The sequence below is a fragment of the Podarcis pityusensis genome, assembly GCF_964106645.2.
Source record: "Podarcis pityusensis genome assembly, chromosome: 12".
In the NCBI taxonomy this organism is placed as follows: domain Eukaryota; kingdom Metazoa; phylum Chordata; class Lepidosauria; order Squamata; family Lacertidae; genus Podarcis; species Podarcis pityusensis.
This window is the reverse complement of record NC_138037.1, coordinates 5,018,712-5,036,691: the sequence shown is the minus strand read 5'-3', so window position 1 is coordinate 5,036,691 and position 17,980 is coordinate 5,018,712. Positions and strand designations below refer to the sequence as shown.

The window sequence follows — 17,980 nt, the reverse complement described above, 5'->3', positions numbered from 1 at the left end:
CCCTGATATAACCTGGACCTAAGTTGTTCAGGACCCTGTAAATTAATATGTTGAGCCCCACAAAGAGTTTATTGCAGTAATCCAGCCTTGAGGTTATCAGTGCATGGACTGCTATGCTCAGGCTACCCCTGTCCCTATTATATGACACGGTTCAGGGCAAAGCCTGCCCAAGCTGACTTAAGTCTCCAGACAATCTATTCATTGAGCATACATCTTTCATTACAGTGGTACCTTGGTTCTCAAACTTAATCTGTTCCGGAAGTCCGTTCCAAAACCAAAGCGTTCCAAAACCAAGTCGCGCTTTCCCATAGAAAGCAATGCGAAACGGATTAATCCGTTCCAGACTTTAAAAACAACCCCTAAAACAGCAATTTTAATATGATTGTTACTATCTGACAAGACCATTGATCCATGAAATGAAAGCAATAATCAATGTACTGTACTATAAAATAAATAAGACAGTATTGCAGATGATGTTTTTTAAAAAAAATTAAATTCTTACCTGCACTGATGATAGTCATTGCTTGGATGGGGGGGCTTTTATCCATTTCCGCAGTCACACAATCAATCAATCAATCAATCAATCAGTAGCTGAACTGGGTTCCACATAGTCACAAAAACAAATCAACCGAAAAAGCTTCAAAAACAGAAACGCAAAATAAATAGCAAAAACAAAAACCGCCAAACTTAATCCACTCCGGAAGTCCGTTTGACTTCCAAAATGTTTGAAAACCAAGGCGCAGCTTCTGATTGGTGTAGGCAACGCAAAAACCTTAGCCGACAGCCGCATTGGACGTTCGGCTTCCAAAAAAACGTTCGAAAACCGAAACGCTGCTTCCGGGTTTTCGGCATTTGAAAACCCAGGCGTTGGAGTGCCAAGGCATTTGAGAACCAAGGTACCACTGTCTTTTCCTGACGCTTATCAACAGAGCGTAGATTATATTTATGGAGCTTTTGCTCTGATTTGCTTGCAGAGAAGTTGTGCAACAATGAGGATTCATCTTGCATTCTCCCCGATTGGCTTCCGTGGTGTTTACACTTTCCCCCTGTTCATCATTTATTCATCCCACATTTTTCAATGCATCTCCCTGTCACATTCCTAACCGCAAAACGCCCACTGTTGTTCTTCAAATGGGTATGCCAGGCTGGAGAGGCAGACAGCTTTAATCCACATTAATTGCGCCAGCCTAAAGAGCCTTGAAACCCTTTCTGCAAAATACTCGACAGCCCAGAGGCAGTCTTTCAAGCAGCATTAAAACAATAGAAACCCACTTTTAAATACATCTCTCTCTCTCTCTCTCTCTCCACATACCGTATTTTTCGCACCATAGGGCGCACCGGACCATAGGGCGCACCCAGTTTTTTGGGGGGGAAATAAAGGAAAAAAATTATTTCCCCCCCCAGGCGCGGGGCTGGGGCGGGGGAAGCTCGAGCTTCCCCCGACCCCAGCCCCCAAACAGGCAGCTCTCTGCAAGCCGCGGGAGCACTCCCGCTGCTTGCGGAGAGGTGCGCGAAGCCTGGGCGCGCTGCTCTCAGCGCGCGCAGGCTTTGGCATGCTGGCAGCTCTCCGCAAGCAGCGGGACCGCTCCCGCTGCTTGCGGAGAGGTGTGCGAAGCCTGGAGAGCGTGAGGGGTCGGTGCGCACCGACCCCTCTCGCTCTCCAGGCTTCAGCGAAAGCCTGCATTCGCACCATAGGACGCACACACATTTCCCCTTCATTTTTGGAGGGGAAAAAGTGCGTCCTATGGTGCGAAAAATACGGTAATTGATCTCAGCTGCTTCGGGAGACAATAACTGCAAAGTAGAATAAAAAGATCGGAAGTAAAGCAATCCAGTTACAAAACTGAAAATGGCAGCAGGTCAAAGCCCACTTTTAGTAATGGGGAAGAAACATGTTTTCAACGTTGGTTTCAACTGTGGCGAAAGTGGAACCTTGCATAATTCCTTTGGCGGAGAGTTCCAGAGATACGGGGCCACCACTGGATAGGCCTTGTCTCTTGTGTCCAACAGTCTGCTTCTTTCTAAAAACCTGTTTGATCAAATTGTTGTTGTTGCTGTTTAGTCGTTTAGTCGTGTCCGACTCTTTGTGACCCCCTGGACCAGAGCACGCCAGGCACTCCTATCTTCCACTGCCTCCCGCAGTTTGGTCAAACTCATGCTGGTAGCTTCGAGAACACTGTCCAACCATCTCCTCCTCTGTCGTCCCCTTCTCCTTCTGCCCTCCATCTTTCCCAACATCAGGGTCTTTTCCAGGGAGTCTTCTCTTCTCATGAGGTGGCCAAAGGATTGGAGCCTCAGCTTCAGGATCTGTCCTTCCAGTGAGCACTCAGGGCTGATTTCCTTCAGAATGGCTAGGTTTGATCTTCTTGCACCAATGGTCTGACTCCGTATAAATACAACAGTTCCCTGTGTTCCTTCACAGAGAAACAAAATTAACGGCAGTTTCTCAATGCAATTCCCTTAACGTTCTCTTTCTCCCCTTACTTTGTGTTTGCTTCAGGAAGTCTTCGATCGCCTTTATTTGATCTATACTGTCGGCTATTCCATCTCGCTGGGGTCCCTAACCATCGCTGTCCTTATCTTAGGATACTTCAGGTAAGTAGCTGCAACTTCTTGTCTGCGCTGCCACATGCAGTGTGTGTAAAACAAACAAACCCCTATGTTGCAAACAATTGTCAGTAATATCCAAGGCAACACGATGACCACGTACAGCAATGCAATATCAATATAAACTCTTTATATAATCTATACGGAACATTGAACAATATGAAAAACCAAATACAGTGGTACCTCTGGTTGGGACTTTATCTTCCTTCCATCTCTGAGCGAAAAGCATCATCACAGCTGTCGTCACATACATAGTCTTTTCTGCTCTTTTGGTATCTCTTCACCTGTAATTCCTATTAAAAAGGCTTTTGGTTTTGTCACATAAGTTACCTTAAACATTTTTTCCAACTCGTTATATATCGTTTCCTAGAATGCTTTTGTTATCTTGCACTTCCACCACATATGGTAGAAAGTGCCTTCCTTTTCTTTACATTTCCAGCATATATTTGTAGCAGTTCTGTACATTGTTGCTAACCTAAGAGATGGTCCTTCTCCCCACAACTCATCCCTCTTTTGCCTTCTGTTTCTCACGCCAGGCGCTTGCACTGCACAAGGAATTACATCCACATGCACCTGTTTGTCTCCTACATGCTGCGAGCCATCAGCATCTTCGTGAAGGACGCCGTCCTGTACTCCGGCTCAGCGCTGGAGGAGATGGAGCGGATCTCAGAAGAGGACTTCAAGTCCATCACGGAGGCACCTCCAGCAGACAAGTCCCAGTTGGTGAGTATGAGCCCCGGGGCAGCAGCAACCCATGGTAGAGCACTTCTACTGGATTCGACAATTAAAACAAGGGTGGGTTAGAAAACTGTTGGGCATCACAAAATCCCAGAAGAGGAGGGGAGAGACTTCATCAGGCAAGGCCTCCTTCCACCTGCCTTGCTCTACCCTCTAGTCGCTGCTTCTCAATGTGTATTATATTGTATTGTTTTATGTACTGTGGCTTGCCATTGTTTTATTGATTATAGTTTAGAAATTATTTACTGTTGAGTGGATTTCTGTTTCACTTTTATATGTTGATATTATTATTTTATACTACTCTAATAATGGTTGAATGTTACTTTTTGATGTAGGTTGCTTATTTTAAAGTTTTGTTTTATTATCACATTTTTGTATTGCATTAGATTGTTATGAGATGTACATTTTTTTGTTTCATCAGCTTGTAAACCGCCTAGATTATTGTAAGATAGAAGGACGGTATACAAATAAAAAAATGATGATTATGACCATAAGAGCATCAGAATAGGTGGTTGTGTCAGTCCAGTGGCCCACATAGTCCAGAATCCTGTTCTCTTTTTTATTATTATTTGATTTCATAATTAACATTTACATTCAAATAGAAAACATATGCCTGTTGTCAAAGACACCTACTTCTTGGGAGAAAAGCAGTGACAAACCTAGACAGCATCTTAAAAAGCAGAGACATCACCTTGCCAACAAAGGTCCATATAGTTAAAGCTATGGTTTTCCCAGTAGTGATGTATGGAAGTGAGAACTGGACCATAGAGAAGGCTGATCACCGAAGAATTGATGCTTTTGAATTCTGGTGCTGGAGGAGACTCTTGAGAGTCCCATGGACTGCAAGATCAAACCTATCCATTCTGAAGGAAACCAGCCCTGAGTGCTCACTGGAAGGACAGATCCTGAAGCTGAGGCTCCAAGACTTTGGCCACCCCATGAGAAGAGAAGACTCCCTGGAAAAGACCCTGATGTTGGGAAAGATGGAGGGCACAAGGAGAAGGGGACGACAGAGGACGAGATGGTTGGACAGTGTTCTCGAAGCTACCAGCATGAGTTTGACCAAACTGCGGGAGGCAGTGGAAGACAGGAGTGCCTGGCATGCTCTGGTCCAGGGGGTCACAAAGAGGCGGACACGACTAAACAACTAAACAACAACAACAACAACGTCAGGATGGCTATGCTCAGTCTCCATGGTCAGAGGGAACAAGGCATCTGATTATCAGCTGCTGGAAGCCAGAGGAGGAGAGAGGGCTCTTGGGAAAAGATATATAATGAATTGGAAAAAAATGTTTAAAATGACATTTGTTAAAAAAAACAAAAAAAACAGAAGTATTTTTGTTAGGGATTGTAGAGGATAAGACCTGCCAAGAAAAACAAAGAATTTATTCATGTATGCTACAACAGCGGCAAGAGTCTTGATAGCACAAGGATGGAAGAACGAGGAAATCCCAACGAAAGAAGAGTGGCAAGAAAAATTGATGAGCTACGTAGAATTGGACTAAATTGACATACAAATTGCGGGACAAGGACAATGGGAGCTTTTTCAACTCATCTAAAAAGACAACAAAATGAATTGGACTCCTTGGCAGGTTTTGAATAAACATATAACAAATTTATTAGTTGATAATATGGTAGATAGATAATGTAAGGACATGTATAATTGTATAAGATGCAGAGAGTAATATGTGCTGAGAAATCAGAGAGAGGAGCTGAGGGAAGTCTCGGGGGGGGAGGATTTGAAGGGGGGGGAAAGGGGGGAAATAATGAATATGATATGTTTTAATAATTTGTTATATGGAATTTGTTAATAAAAAAATTTTTTTTAAAAGGAGGGGATAGGGCTCTTGGGCTTAAATTTCCCGTAGGGATCTTGTTGATCACAATGAGAACAGGATGCCGGAATAAATTGGCCATTGGCCTGATCCTGCAGGATCTTCCTAATATATGAGATAGACTCATGACATGCAAAGCGAGATATGTCAAGCCTTTATTTGTGATAATTGTGATGATCATGGCGTACAGCTGATGAACACCCCAATTTAACAATCTCAGAAAATTAGAATATTAAATGAAATCAGCAAAACAAGGACCGCAAATAGAGCAATATTGGACGTCTGAGAAGTAGAAGCATGCATATGTACTCAGTACTTGGTTTGGGCCCCTTTTGCATCAGTTACTGCCTCAATGCGGCGTGGCATGGATGCCATCAGCCTGTGGCACTGCTGAGGTGTTATGGAAGACCAGGATGCTTCAATAGCAGCCTTCAGCTCTTCTGCATTGCTCGGTCTCAAGTCTCTCATCTTTCTCTTGGCAATGCCCCATAGATTCTCTATGGGGTTCAGGTCAGGCGAGTTTGCTGGCCAATCAAGCACAGTAATCCCATGGGCATTGAACCAAGTTTTGGTACTTTGGGTGGTGTGGGCAGGTGCCAAAGTCCTGCTGGAAAATGAAGTCAGCATCCCCATAAAGCCCGTCTGTGGAAGGAAGCATGAAGTACTCCAAAATCTCCTGGTAGACGGCTGCGTTGACCCTGGACTTAATGAAGCACAGTGGACCAACACCACCTGATGGCATGGCTCCCCAAATCTCTTTTCTGATGAGAGCAGCTTTTGCATCTCATTTGGAAACCAAGGACCCAGAGTCTGGAGGAAGAATGGGGAGGCACACAATGCCAGATGCTTGAAGTCCAGTGTGAAGTTTCCACAGTCTGTGTTGAATTACTGAAATAAATGAACTTTTCCACGATATTCTAATTTTCTGAGTTTCACCTGTATTCCCAGTGGTTAATATCCCTTAGCCACTAGATGGCACCGCTCCCCATTCTAGAACACACACACACACACACACACACTATCTCTCTCTCTCTCTCTCTCTCTCTCTCTCTCTCTCTCTCAAATCAAGCCCCAAAATCCTTTCTCTGCTTCCCTCATTCTTCTCTCATTTAATCCAAGAATCCATGTCTGGTGACATGTTATGAAATCTAACTGCTGCTCGTTCACTCCCGAAGGGGTGGGTGTCTTTGCAATCAAACATGCAAACATCCACTGATATGGATCTGCATTCAAATCACTGACAACGTTAAAAATAAAACCCAAATGGTCTGCAGCAATTCCAGTCGGCCTTGACTGTTGACGTAACAAGAGCCCTGCAACTGGGTCAGGCCAAAGGTGTATAGGCCAGCAGCCTGTTCCCACATGACTCTTCTGGGAAGCCAGCTGGTCTTCAGAGCCGTTTCTTTCTCCAACTGTGGACACTTCTTCTGTGGACAGCTTCTTCTTCTTCTTCTTCTTCTTCTTCGATCCCTCGTAGCCGAGTAAGATTGTCTTCCATAAACACGGTTTTAAGAGTGAGTCCGTAAGTGACTGTGGAGGCCAGTTCTGGATCCACATGTCCTTCCACAGTGAGGACATTGGTTTCCATGCAGGAGCTGATCACAGTGTGGATTTGCCAAGTGTGCCTTCCTCCTAGCACGTTTCTCCCTTGTGTCCTGAGTTCGAGTGTCTTCAAAGCCCATGACACCTTTGGAAAAGGCTGTTCTCCAACTGGAGCACTCGCAGGCCAGTGTTTCCCAGTTGTCACTGTTTTTACTACTTTTTTTTTTTTTTAGAATTGCCTTGAGACAATTTGCTATTCAATATAACTGAGATTGAGAGTTCAACCTTGTAGTAAATCTTGTAGATAAGGACTGTGTACACAAAGGACTCCAGCCAGCAATGAGATGTCCATTTAAGATCTTCGTTTCATATGCCTTCTTCCGGTTGGTCCATATATATTATAAATGTCAAGTTCGTGCTCATAATTGGACAAGCTCCTAATATAATGTTGGTGGTGAGGTTGGGTCTTGCCAAGAAGACTGTGGCCGTTCTAAGTGCTCTGCTATATTAACCCCCTTTCCCTCCTCCTTTCCTTTCTCTGATCTCTCTCAGGTGGGTTGCAAGGTAGCAGTGACCTTGTTCCTTTACTTCCTGGCCACCAACTACTACTGGATCCTTGTGGAAGGCCTCTACCTTCACAGCCTCATCTTCATGGCCTTCTTCTCGGAGAAGAAGTACCTTTGGGGATTCACGTTATTTGGCTGGGGTGAGTCTTGCCTCCCATCGGCCTTACTCAACTGCTCAGAGTTTCCCGGGTGGTTTGAGAGATTACCTGGTCGAGGCGATAGATGGGGCATGTTTGTGTAGCGATGTGGATATGAGAAAATGGACTTTTAGTAACGTCGGGAAATGATTTGAGAAAAAGAAATTGGTAGTTCTTTTCCCTAGGAGAGGACAGCAGATGAGCCCTTGGTTTGGATTTTCCTGTTGGATTAATTTAGATGAGTAAGAGATGATATTTTGTTTGGTAATTATCCTTCCTCTTTTCACTTGTGTGAGAGTGCAGATACCTATTCAGGTTTAAGGTGCTGGTTTTAACCTTTAAAGCCCTATACGGCCGAGGACCCTCGTACCTACGGGACCACCTCTCCCGGTATGTCCCACAGAGGAACTTACAGTCTTCAAACAAAAACATCCTGAAGGTCCCAGGCCACAGAGAGGTTAGGCTGGCCTCAACTAGAGCCAGGGCTTTCTCGGCCGTGGCCCCGATCTGGTGGAACACCCTGTTACAAGAGACCAGGGCCCTGCGGGACTTGACATCTTTCCGCAGGGCCTGCAAGACAGAGCTGTTCCACCAGGCCTTTGGTCAGGGAACAGCCTGACTCCCTCCTTTGGCAATCTTCACAGAACTCTAGCCCAATGGTTGCCATTAATTTGATTCTGAATTGATTTTAGAATGAATGATTTTAGAATGTTGTACTATTTTATTGTTGTTAGCCGCCCTGAGCCCGGCTTCGGCTGGGGAGGGCGAGATATAAAAAAAAAAAATTATTATTATTATTATTATTATTATTATTATTATTTCAGCAGAGAAAAAGCACCATCTGTGCACAGGTTTTCTCTAGAAGCTGTTTGGGACAAGGTTGCGTAATCTTCCAGAACAATTATGATATCTAAGGATGCCTAGGCAAACTTGGGTTGCTTTCTCCCTTTTTATGTTTCCCTCTGAACAAAGAAATCACTCTCAGACTTTTATGTAAACAGGAAAATACAGTGGTACGTCCGGTTGAGCATGGGATCCATTCCAGAGCTCTGATCGGATCCTGAGGAATTCACAACCAGGTGTGCCTGTTCTGCGCATGCGCACAGTGCAGTAGAGCTCTTCTGCGCATGCGCGCGGGGCGAAACCCGGAAAAATACTTTCGTGTTTGCCACAAGCGTAACCCAAAGGATACGCAACCAGAGGTGTACGTATCCAGAGGTATCACTGTATAAGGTTTACTCACATTAAAAGTCTTGTCAGGCTTCAACAGGTGCAGGGATGAAAATCAGGCAGGCAATAATTCTTAAAAGCTAGAAAAGTCCATAGTCCAGTTCCAAATAGAGTGTGCTATTGGGAGGAGAGCTTCATTGCAGGTAAGAGACAGAGTGTGTAGTAACAGAAAGAAGAATATTAAGTTTTTATTTTTCCCCTTCCTGCCACACAAGTTTAGGAAATACGGCATCATAGAGTCCCCTGTTTGTGACTATCTATCAACTATGCATTTGTGATTTGCTGCAGATCCCCCCCCCCCCACATTTCCAGGACCTTTATGAGAATGAAATAAAAATGGATCTACTCTGAGTAGGGCTAACATGGGATACAACCCCCATACGTGTTTCTGAATGCATTAGAAGCTGAGCTAAAGGAGTCCACCTATCGCTAACTGTGATCACTCCATGTTATCAGAATGTCTGTAAGTTTCTGAGGTGATGTGGAGCTGAACAACAGCGAAGCCATTTTTCAACAGTGGCAACAAACCCTCAGGAACATATCGTAATGGAAACACAATTGTGTGGAGGGGCAACTTTGTTTGGCCTTAATGGCTAAAACTGGATAGCAATGGGTAGATGTTTCATCAATAACTTTTGATGCCAGTGTGGTGTAGTGGTTAAGAGCAATAGACTCGTAATCTGGGGAACGGGGTTCTCGTCTCCGCTCCTCCACCTGCAGCTGCTGGGTGACCTTGGGCCAGTCACACTTCTCTGAAGTCTCTCAGCCCCACTCACCTCACAGAGTGTTTGTTGTGGGGGAGGAAGGGAAAGGAGAATGTTAGCTGCTTTGAGACTCCTTCGGGTAGTGATAAAGTGGGATATCAAATCCAAACTCTTCTTGTGGCTACCACGACATACCTATCTGCTTGGACGGAGGCTAGAAAACAACATTTTGGGTTTAGAATATAGTCAGTAAATGAGACGGGTGTTTGCTGGGGCGTGGAATGGGGTCTCCAAGGGTACGTTGCTTGCTTTGCGAGGGAAACTGGTGAAGCTTTCAAAAAAAGCAAGCTCCATCTGCACGCTTTCCTCCTTCTCTGCTTGTATATTTTCAAATAAACGCATGTGGCAAAAAGTAAAAACAGTAAGAACACACCAGTCTCTTGTCCCAAGCAAGCTGAACTGGGCTATGTCCCTGCAATGTCCTTCAGCTCAGGGCATCGGGCAGGTACACAACTTTAAGAACGGGGCCTGCGTCTGTCCAAAGAGCGTAAGACAAGGTCGAGGAGAGAGCCAGGCTGCCATTTTGAAACCACAATAGCCGATGTCCCTTGTTCTCCTGGGTTTGTCAACGTCACAAGGCAGGCTCACCTCAGCCGGATTGTGGGGCCTGGGGCAGCCCCTCATCCTGCTTTCTCCCACCCATTCCCTTTCCCCTCTTCCTTCCGCTCACGTCAAGGGGGGGGCAAGGTCTATTTGAAGTAAGCAGGGGCTGCCTCGGGTACGTCGACGCCTGGAAGAACGGCAACCTGCAATTTTCAGAGGAAGTGGAGCTGCTGTTGAAAACAGGATGTGGTGATGAAGTGTGCGCAGTTCATTAGCTGGAGCCGTTCTGTTTCCATGGAGCGGTGCTTCAGGGAAGGGAAGGGAAGGTTCTCGAAATAGCATAATCTCATCAAGTGCAAGGAGGGTGCGTGGCTGCGATTGCGGCCGACTCAGATGGCTTAAAAGAGGATTAGACAAATTCGTGGGGGAGAGGGCTGTCAATGGCTGCCAGCCAGGATGACTATGTCTGCCTCCACAGTTGCAGACCCTCCAGGTGTCCCTATTTTCCAGGGAGAGTCCTGGATTTACAGAAGCTGTCCTGGTTTCTGATTTGATCGTGGAATGTCCCGCTTTTCCTTAGGACGTCCCTGTTTTCATTGGAGAAATATTGGAGGGTATGGAATATGACGTCCCTGTTTCCATTGGAGAAATATTGGAGGGTATGGAATATGACGTCCCTGTTTCCATTGGAGAAATATTGGAGGGTATGGATAGGATGTCCCTGTTTTCATTGAAAAAATATTGGAGGGCATGGATAAGATGTCCCTGTTTTCATTGGAAAAATATTGGAAGGTGTGGATAGGATGTCCCTGTTTTCATTGAAGAAATATTGCAGGGTGTGGATAGGACGTCCCTGTTTTCATTGAAGAAATATTGGAGGGTATGGAATAGGACGTCCTATTTTCATTGTAGAAATATTGGAGCATATAAATAGGATGACCCTATTTTCATTGTAGAAATATTGGAGGGCATGGAATAGGACATCCCTGTTTTAATTGACAAAATATTAGAGTGCATGGATAGGACGTCCCTATTTTCATTGTGGAAATATTTCATGGCATTGATAGGACGTCCCTGTTTCCATTGAAGAAATATTGGGTGGCATGGATAGAACGTCCCTGTTTCCATTGAAGAAATATTAGAGAGCATGGAATAGTACGTCCCTGTTTTCATTCTGGAAATATTGAAGGGCATGGATAGGATGTCCCTGTTTTCATTGAAGAAATATTGGAGGGTATAGAATAGGATGTCCCTGTTTTCATTGAAGAAATATTGGCGGGTATATGCAGTTGGAGGCAGCAATGCTTCTGAAAACCAGTTGCTGGAACCCACAGAAGGAGAGCGCAAGCTGATGTTCTTCTCCCTAGTTTCCGAGATGCATTTGGTCAACCACTGCGAGAAGAGTTTGCTGGACTAGATGGGCCATTGGCCTGATCCAGCGTGCACTTCTTAGGTTCTTAAGGGAGGGGAAGTGTCTTCTCAGTGGCCTTTTCATTTTGACTAGGCGTCTCTAGGATGCTGGAGGCAGAGACCCTCCTGCAGAAATAGTCATGGTTCTTTGACACGCCCGCAACCTCAGGCCACTGCCCCTCTGAGTGCGCCTATCTGGTCATTTGGCCCTTTCCATGGTTCATTCCAGTTGTGGAGAGTGGGGAGGCAGCTCAGGGCCTAGCAGCGCCCCCTTGGCCAGCTTCAGCTGAGATGACCTGACCTTATAGGACCTGCATTGTACACACTGTGTTTATAGACTGGAGATGCACAGCGCATGCAATGTGGATGCTATAGAAGTCAATTTCGGCGGTGCCACCCGTTGAGGTTTTCTGGAAACCAGGCAGTGCATGTGTCTGGGTGTGCAAGAGGGGGGCTGATCAATGGAGAACGTAGAAATACAATTTGTGCCCACGGACGCCGCTCTTTTCAGTGTAAGGTAAAGGTAAAGGGACCCCTGACCATTAGGTCCAGTCATGACCGACTCTGGGGTTGCGGCGCTCATCTCGATTTATTGGCCAAGGGAGCCGGTGTACAGCTTCCGGGTCATGTGGCCAGCATGCCTAAGCTGCTTCTGGCGAACCAGAGCAACGCACGGAAACGCTGTTTCCCTTCCCACTGGAGTGGTACCTATTTATCTACTTGCACTTTGATGTGCTTTCGAACTGCTAGGTTGGCAGGAGCAGGGACCGAGCAATGGGAGCTCACCCCGTCGCGGGGATTCGAACCGCCAACCTTCTGATTGGCAAGTTCTAGGCTCTGTGGTTTAACCCACAGCGCCATCCACGTCCCTCTTTTCAAAGTGTAAGCAGCAGCAAATAGAAACCCTCCAGGTCTCTGCCCCAAGGAGCTTACACATGTAAGGGGGAGGTGTCAGCAGAGGGACAGGAAGAGCAAGGGCAACGAGGGAGGACTATGCAGTTTTGTGCTTCAGTTTTGGCTCTGAGGGTGGGTCGCTCCCAGTGGTACCAGTGGTTTGCCTGCCCTGGGTGCCTGCAACCCATGCTACACCTGGTGACTGAAGATATGAAATGAAGGCGACAGGCGAACCTCCCTGGGAAGAGCATTCCTCCCAACGGGGAGCCACCACAGAAAAGGCCCTGTTCTCGTGTTGCCGCCCTCTGGGCCACTCGTGGAGGAGGCGCACAAAGGAGGGCCTCAGATGAGGGTCTTAGGGTCTGGGTAGGTTCATACAGGGAGAGGCCATCCTTTTGCTATTGCAGCCCTGAGCCGTTTAGTTCCGCACAAAATGAAAACACGTCAGAGCTAGATGGACCCTATGGTCTGACTCAATATAAGACAGCTTCCTATGTTCCTGCAAAGTGACACTATAATTCCCCATTTTCACCCGCCTCAATTCCTTTTCTCTTCCAGGGCTCCCTGTTGTGTTTGTTACATTCTGGGCGACGTTAAGGGCGACGTTTGCAGACACAGAGTAAGTATATAAGCTACTCTTTCCCTTTCTTAAAGAGCCCGGGGCTCTATCCCAGCTCTTCTGCCCAGACACTGAGTCCAGCGCCAAGGGCCTTCTGGCGGTTCCCTCGCTGCGAAAAGCTAAGCTACAGGGAACCAGGCACAGAGCCTTCTCAGTGGTGGCACCCGCCCTGTGGAACACCCTCCCAGCAGATGTCAAAGACAAAAACAACTACCAGACTTTTAGAAGACATCTGAAGGCAGCCCTGTTTAGGGAAGCTTTTAACGTTTGACATTCTAATGTATTTTTAATCATATATTCAACACACACAAAACAGTGACAATTTGTTGTTGACGAAGGGCAGCTGGACATATATAGGGTCCCATTACCTTCAGTAGCTCAGGGCCTCATCGAATCTAAATCTGACCCTGACTAATTGGGGCCGGCTCACCCAAGAGGCAACTGCCTCGGGCGGCAGAATCCATGGGGCAGCAGAACTCAGTGTAGATTTTTATCCCTCTCTTGTTCCTGAGGTTGATCTTCACTCACTCCTCCTTTCCTGGCAGGGGGTGGGGGGCACTGTTTTGTGGTTCGCCTCAGGGGCCAAAATGCCCTGACTCTCACTTTGACGGCGTCCCTCTTTCCTCCCCAGGTGCTGGGATTTAAGTGCTGGCTACTTCAAATGGGTTATTCAAGTGCCTATCCTCATAGCTGTGATGGTAAGTCGAGAAGACTGGCGTCGAGAGAGGAGGAGAATGGGAGATTCTTAGTCTGGGAGGGGGGCTCGAGAGCAAACAGGGGGTGGGAGCAGGATGCAGCCAGGAACAGTGTGAAAGTTATTATTATTATTATTATTATTATTATTATTACTTATTGAGTTTGCAATGTTCTTCTAAGTGTTCACTGTGGTTTCTGCTTATTAAAATGATGCAACTTTGAGCCAGGTACAGTGGTACCTTGGTTCTCAAACTTGGTCCGTTCCAAAACCAAAGCGTTCGAAAACCAAGGCGCGCTTTCCCATAGAAAGCAATGCAAAACGGATTAATCCGTTCCAGACTTTTAAAAACAACCCCCAAAACAGCAATTTGACATGATTTTTACTCTCTAACGAGACCATCGATTCATAAAATGAAAGCAAGAATCAATGGACTGTACTGTAAAATAAATAAGACAGTATAGTAGATGATAAAAAAAAATTTTTTAAAAAATTCTTACCTGCATTGATGATAATCATTGTTTGGATGGGGGGCTTTTATCCATTTCCACAGTCAAGCAATCAATCAGTCAGTAGCTGAACTGGGTTCCACACAGTCACAAAAACAAATTAACCGAAAAAGCCTCAAAAACAAAAACGCAAATTAAATAGCAAAAACAAAAGCGCCAAACTTAATCCGTTCTGGAAGTCAAACGAAATTTTCAAAAACCAAGGCGCAGCTTCTGATTGGTGCAGGCATCCCGAAAACAGTAGCCAACAGCAGCATCGGATATTCGGCTTCCAACAAGAATTCAAAAGCCGGAACACTTACTTCCGGGTTTTTGGCGTTTGGGAACCAAGGCGTTTGAGTACCAAGGCGTTTGAGAACCAAGATACCACTGTCTTTGACAGATATTCCATCTGCCTCATTAAGAGTCACTTTCACAGAAGTATGCTTTCAATCTATTATTTTTATTATTATTATTACCCTTATGCGTTAATAACGTTAGCCAAGTAAGAGGCGACATGATTGAAGTTTATACAATTTTGCACAGCATGGAAAAATGGGAAGGTTTCCGCCTTCTCTTGTAACATTAGAACATTTGAACATTTTATGAAGCTGAACATTGGAAGATTCGGGACAGAGGGGGGGAATAGAGTAGCAGTTAAACTGTGGAACTCCTTGCCACAAGGGGAAGTGGTGGCCAACACCTTCAATGGCTTTAAAAGAGAATTGGACAAGTTCAGAGGGCAGAGAGCTATCAACGGCTTCCACAGTCAGAGGCAGAAATGCACAGTTCCTGGAAACCACAGGAGGGGAGAGTTGCTCTTGTGTTCAAATCCTGCTTGCCGGTTTCCTATAGGCATATGACTGGACTAGTAATGGGCCGTCGGCCTGTCCCAGCACACTCTTCTTCTGTTCTTAAATCACTCTAAACCAGCGGCTCTCAACCTGTGGGTCCCCAGATGTTGTTGGACTACAACTCCCATCATCCCTGAGCTTGCTAGCTAGGGGTGATGGGAGTTGTAGTCCAACAACATCTGGGGAGCCACAGGTTGAGAAAGGCTGCTCTAGACCATGAGGACTAGAGTAAGATTACCAGATTTTTTTTCAATGAATCCGGGGACACTTTTCAATTTCAATAAATAGATGGATTTTGTCAGGGGGCTGATTTGTAAATCCGGGGACTGTCCCCGGGAAATGGGGACGTTTGGTAACCTTAGACTAGAGCAGGGGTCAGCAAACTTTTTCAGCAGGGGGCCGGTCCACTGTCCCTCAGACCTTGTGGGGGGCGAGACTATATTTTTGGGGGGAATGAACGAATTCCCATGCCCCACAAATACCCCAGAGATGCATTTTAAATAAAAGGACACATTCTACTCATGTAAAAACACGCTGATTCCCAGACCGTCCGCCGGCCAGATTGAGAAGGCCATTGGACCGGATCTGGCCCCCAGGCCTTAGGTTGCTTACCCATGGACTAGAGACTTGCTTTATTTTCAGAATGCCATTCCCAGCTGCCTGTTGCAGCAAAAGGCTTTGCAATATCCCCCTCTCAATTTTTTTTTAAAAAAATAACTTTTTATTCAAAATTAAAACAAAACATATTATCCAGAAACATATCATCCTTTCCCCCCCCATTTTCCCTCCCTCCCCCTCCCTCCCCCCACAGAACCCCCACCCCACCCCCCAACTTCCCTCAGTTCCAGTCTTTGATTTCTCTAAGAATGCTGTTTTCTGCATGTTACACAGTTGTATAGCTCCTCAAACTATTTAGCTGATTATTATCAATAAAAAGTTTGTGAATGTTTATTCAAAACCAGCCAAGGAGTCCAGTTCGCTTTGTTGCGTCTTCAGATACTTTGTAAAGGGTTCCCATTCATCCTTAAAGTCACAGTTATCCTTGTCCCATAGCTTATATGTCAGTTTTGCCAGTTCTGCATAATCCATCAATTTTTCTTGCCATGATTCTTTAGCTGGGGTTTCTTTAGTCTTCCAGCCTTGTGCTATTAAAACTCTCGCAGCCGTTGTCGCATACATGAAGATGTTTTTCAGCTTTTTTGGCAGATCTTTCCCTCAATATCCCCCTCTCTAGTGACCTCCAGCCCTCTCTGCTCTCGTGGGCCTGCTCTGTCTGTCTGTCTGTCTGTCTGTCTCTCGCTCGCTCCAGATCGGACAGAAGCAAAAGGGCATCTAAGAACGTCTGCACCAACAGCAATCCGAACATCTTGCACTCATTTCCATAATGTATTCCGAGTGCAGAACAGCCGATCTCTCTCTCTCTCTCTCTCTCTCTCTCTCTCTCTCTCTCTCTCTCTCTCTTTCTTTCTCACTCTGAGGAAGCCTTTTCGGCTTCGGCACAGAGAAACCTCAGCCGCGGTTTTCTCTGCTCTATTGCAAAAGAATTCTCCCCCTTTCTCTCCCTTCCTCACCCCGGGGCACCCCAAAAACAAAAGGAAACAAAACAAAACTTGACAGGAAAGAGAGGTCACGTCGGGTTTGCAAAATCTCCCCCCAAAATGTTTTTGAACTATTGTTTTTTTAAGGAAATTTGCCAAAAAATCAACACTTCTGGCATGGGTTCTCCTGGACATTTTTACCGAATTTTTCTGAAAATCCACCCGGACGCTGTTTCTGACAGATGAATCCTAGATAAGTCCGGGAAATTCCAGACCTATGGCAGCCCTAAGTCAAGGCTACCAAAGTGACTAAACACTAAGTGGACCACAGCTCAAACACTGAATAGGAACATTTGCAAAAATGGTCCACTGCTCTGGGATTTTCTCTGAAGAACATCAACCCTTCATCTCATCTAAATCATTGTCTTCTCTTCTTTTTTCTTTTCTTTTTTTTTAAAGAAAATCTTTATTATTTTTCACATAGACAAATATACCTGAGTTACATAACATATAAAACGGAAAACGATACAAATCAATAGAAACAATAAATTAAGAAAAGATAAAGGAGCAAACATTAAAAAGTACAATCTATTACACTTACATGACAAATTAAAATATGTAACTTCCAATAGTTCTCATTATACTACTTGTGTTATCTTTGCACAGATTCCTATTATTCTGCCTTATACATGTATATATGATCCACTAATATATTTTATATCATTCTTGGTTAACAGTATCGCTCTATTTCTGCAAGTATCTAATTATTCATACAATACATTTTTAAGTATTCCTTAAGTATTTTCCATTCCTTATATATCTTCTGGTTTAACACTCCTCTAATTTTTCCAGTTAGTTTTGCTAGTTGCAGGTATTCTATCACGAGAGTTTGCCACTCTGTAATCGTTGGTAAGATTTCATTCTTCCAGTTTCTTGCCACTATTATTCTGGCTGCCGTGATTGCGTAAATCATTGTCTCCTCTTCATTGGACCATAAATTGGAAAGGCTTGTGGGCCCTGGCACTTCACCGCACTCATCCTGCCAGATTCCTCCGTTGTCGCCCCGTCTCTTCCACCCTGCCTGGATTTTGAAGCATCCTTGTGTGGTCCGGGCTGTTGGCACCTCCTCACGCCCAGGAAAAACCAGCCCGGCGATTTCCAGCAAGGAAACGGACCGATGAAGAAAGTCAGAACATAAGAAAGGCCTGCAGGATCAGGCAGGCCAGCGGCCCATCTTGTCCAGCACCCTGTTCTCACAGTGGCCAACCACCAGGTGCCTGGGGGGAACGCACAAGCAGGATTTGAACACAAGAGCCCTCTCCTGTGGTTTCTGGAAGCTAGTATTAAGAAGCATTGTGTGGCGAGTTCCCAAACTCCCCCCCCCCAGTGGAAATAATGACACATGACACAATTTTAAGGTCAATGGGCTAAATAAGGCCACAACTTTATTGGTTACAGGCGATGAGCGGTATTGGCTTAGGCATTGGTCCTAACCGACTATATCCAACTTCAGCCCGTCCG

The 17,980-nt window shown here is 45.4% G+C and overlaps 1 protein-coding gene and 1 long non-coding RNA gene across 3 annotated transcripts in view; both read left to right on the top strand.

Annotated features, from left to right (window-relative positions):
- LOC308459223 overlaps window positions 1–17,980 on the top strand; it is a 207,841-nt gene that overhangs the window by 171,278 nt on the left and 18,583 nt on the right. The window lies entirely within an intron of this gene.
- PTH1R (parathyroid hormone 1 receptor) overlaps window positions 1–17,980 on the top strand; it is a 128,346-nt gene that overhangs the window by 97,580 nt on the left and 12,786 nt on the right. Inside the window, exons 5-9 of the mRNA XM_080974258.1 lie at window positions 2,501–2,595; window positions 3,144–3,330; window positions 7,275–7,428; window positions 12,825–12,885; window positions 13,517–13,583. Of these exons, the coding sequence (XP_080830384.1) occupies window positions 2,501–2,595; window positions 3,144–3,330; window positions 7,275–7,428; window positions 12,825–12,885; window positions 13,517–13,583 (564 nt within the window). The remainder of the gene's footprint in view (window positions 1–2,500; window positions 2,596–3,143; window positions 3,331–7,274; window positions 7,429–12,824; window positions 12,886–13,516; window positions 13,584–17,980) is intronic.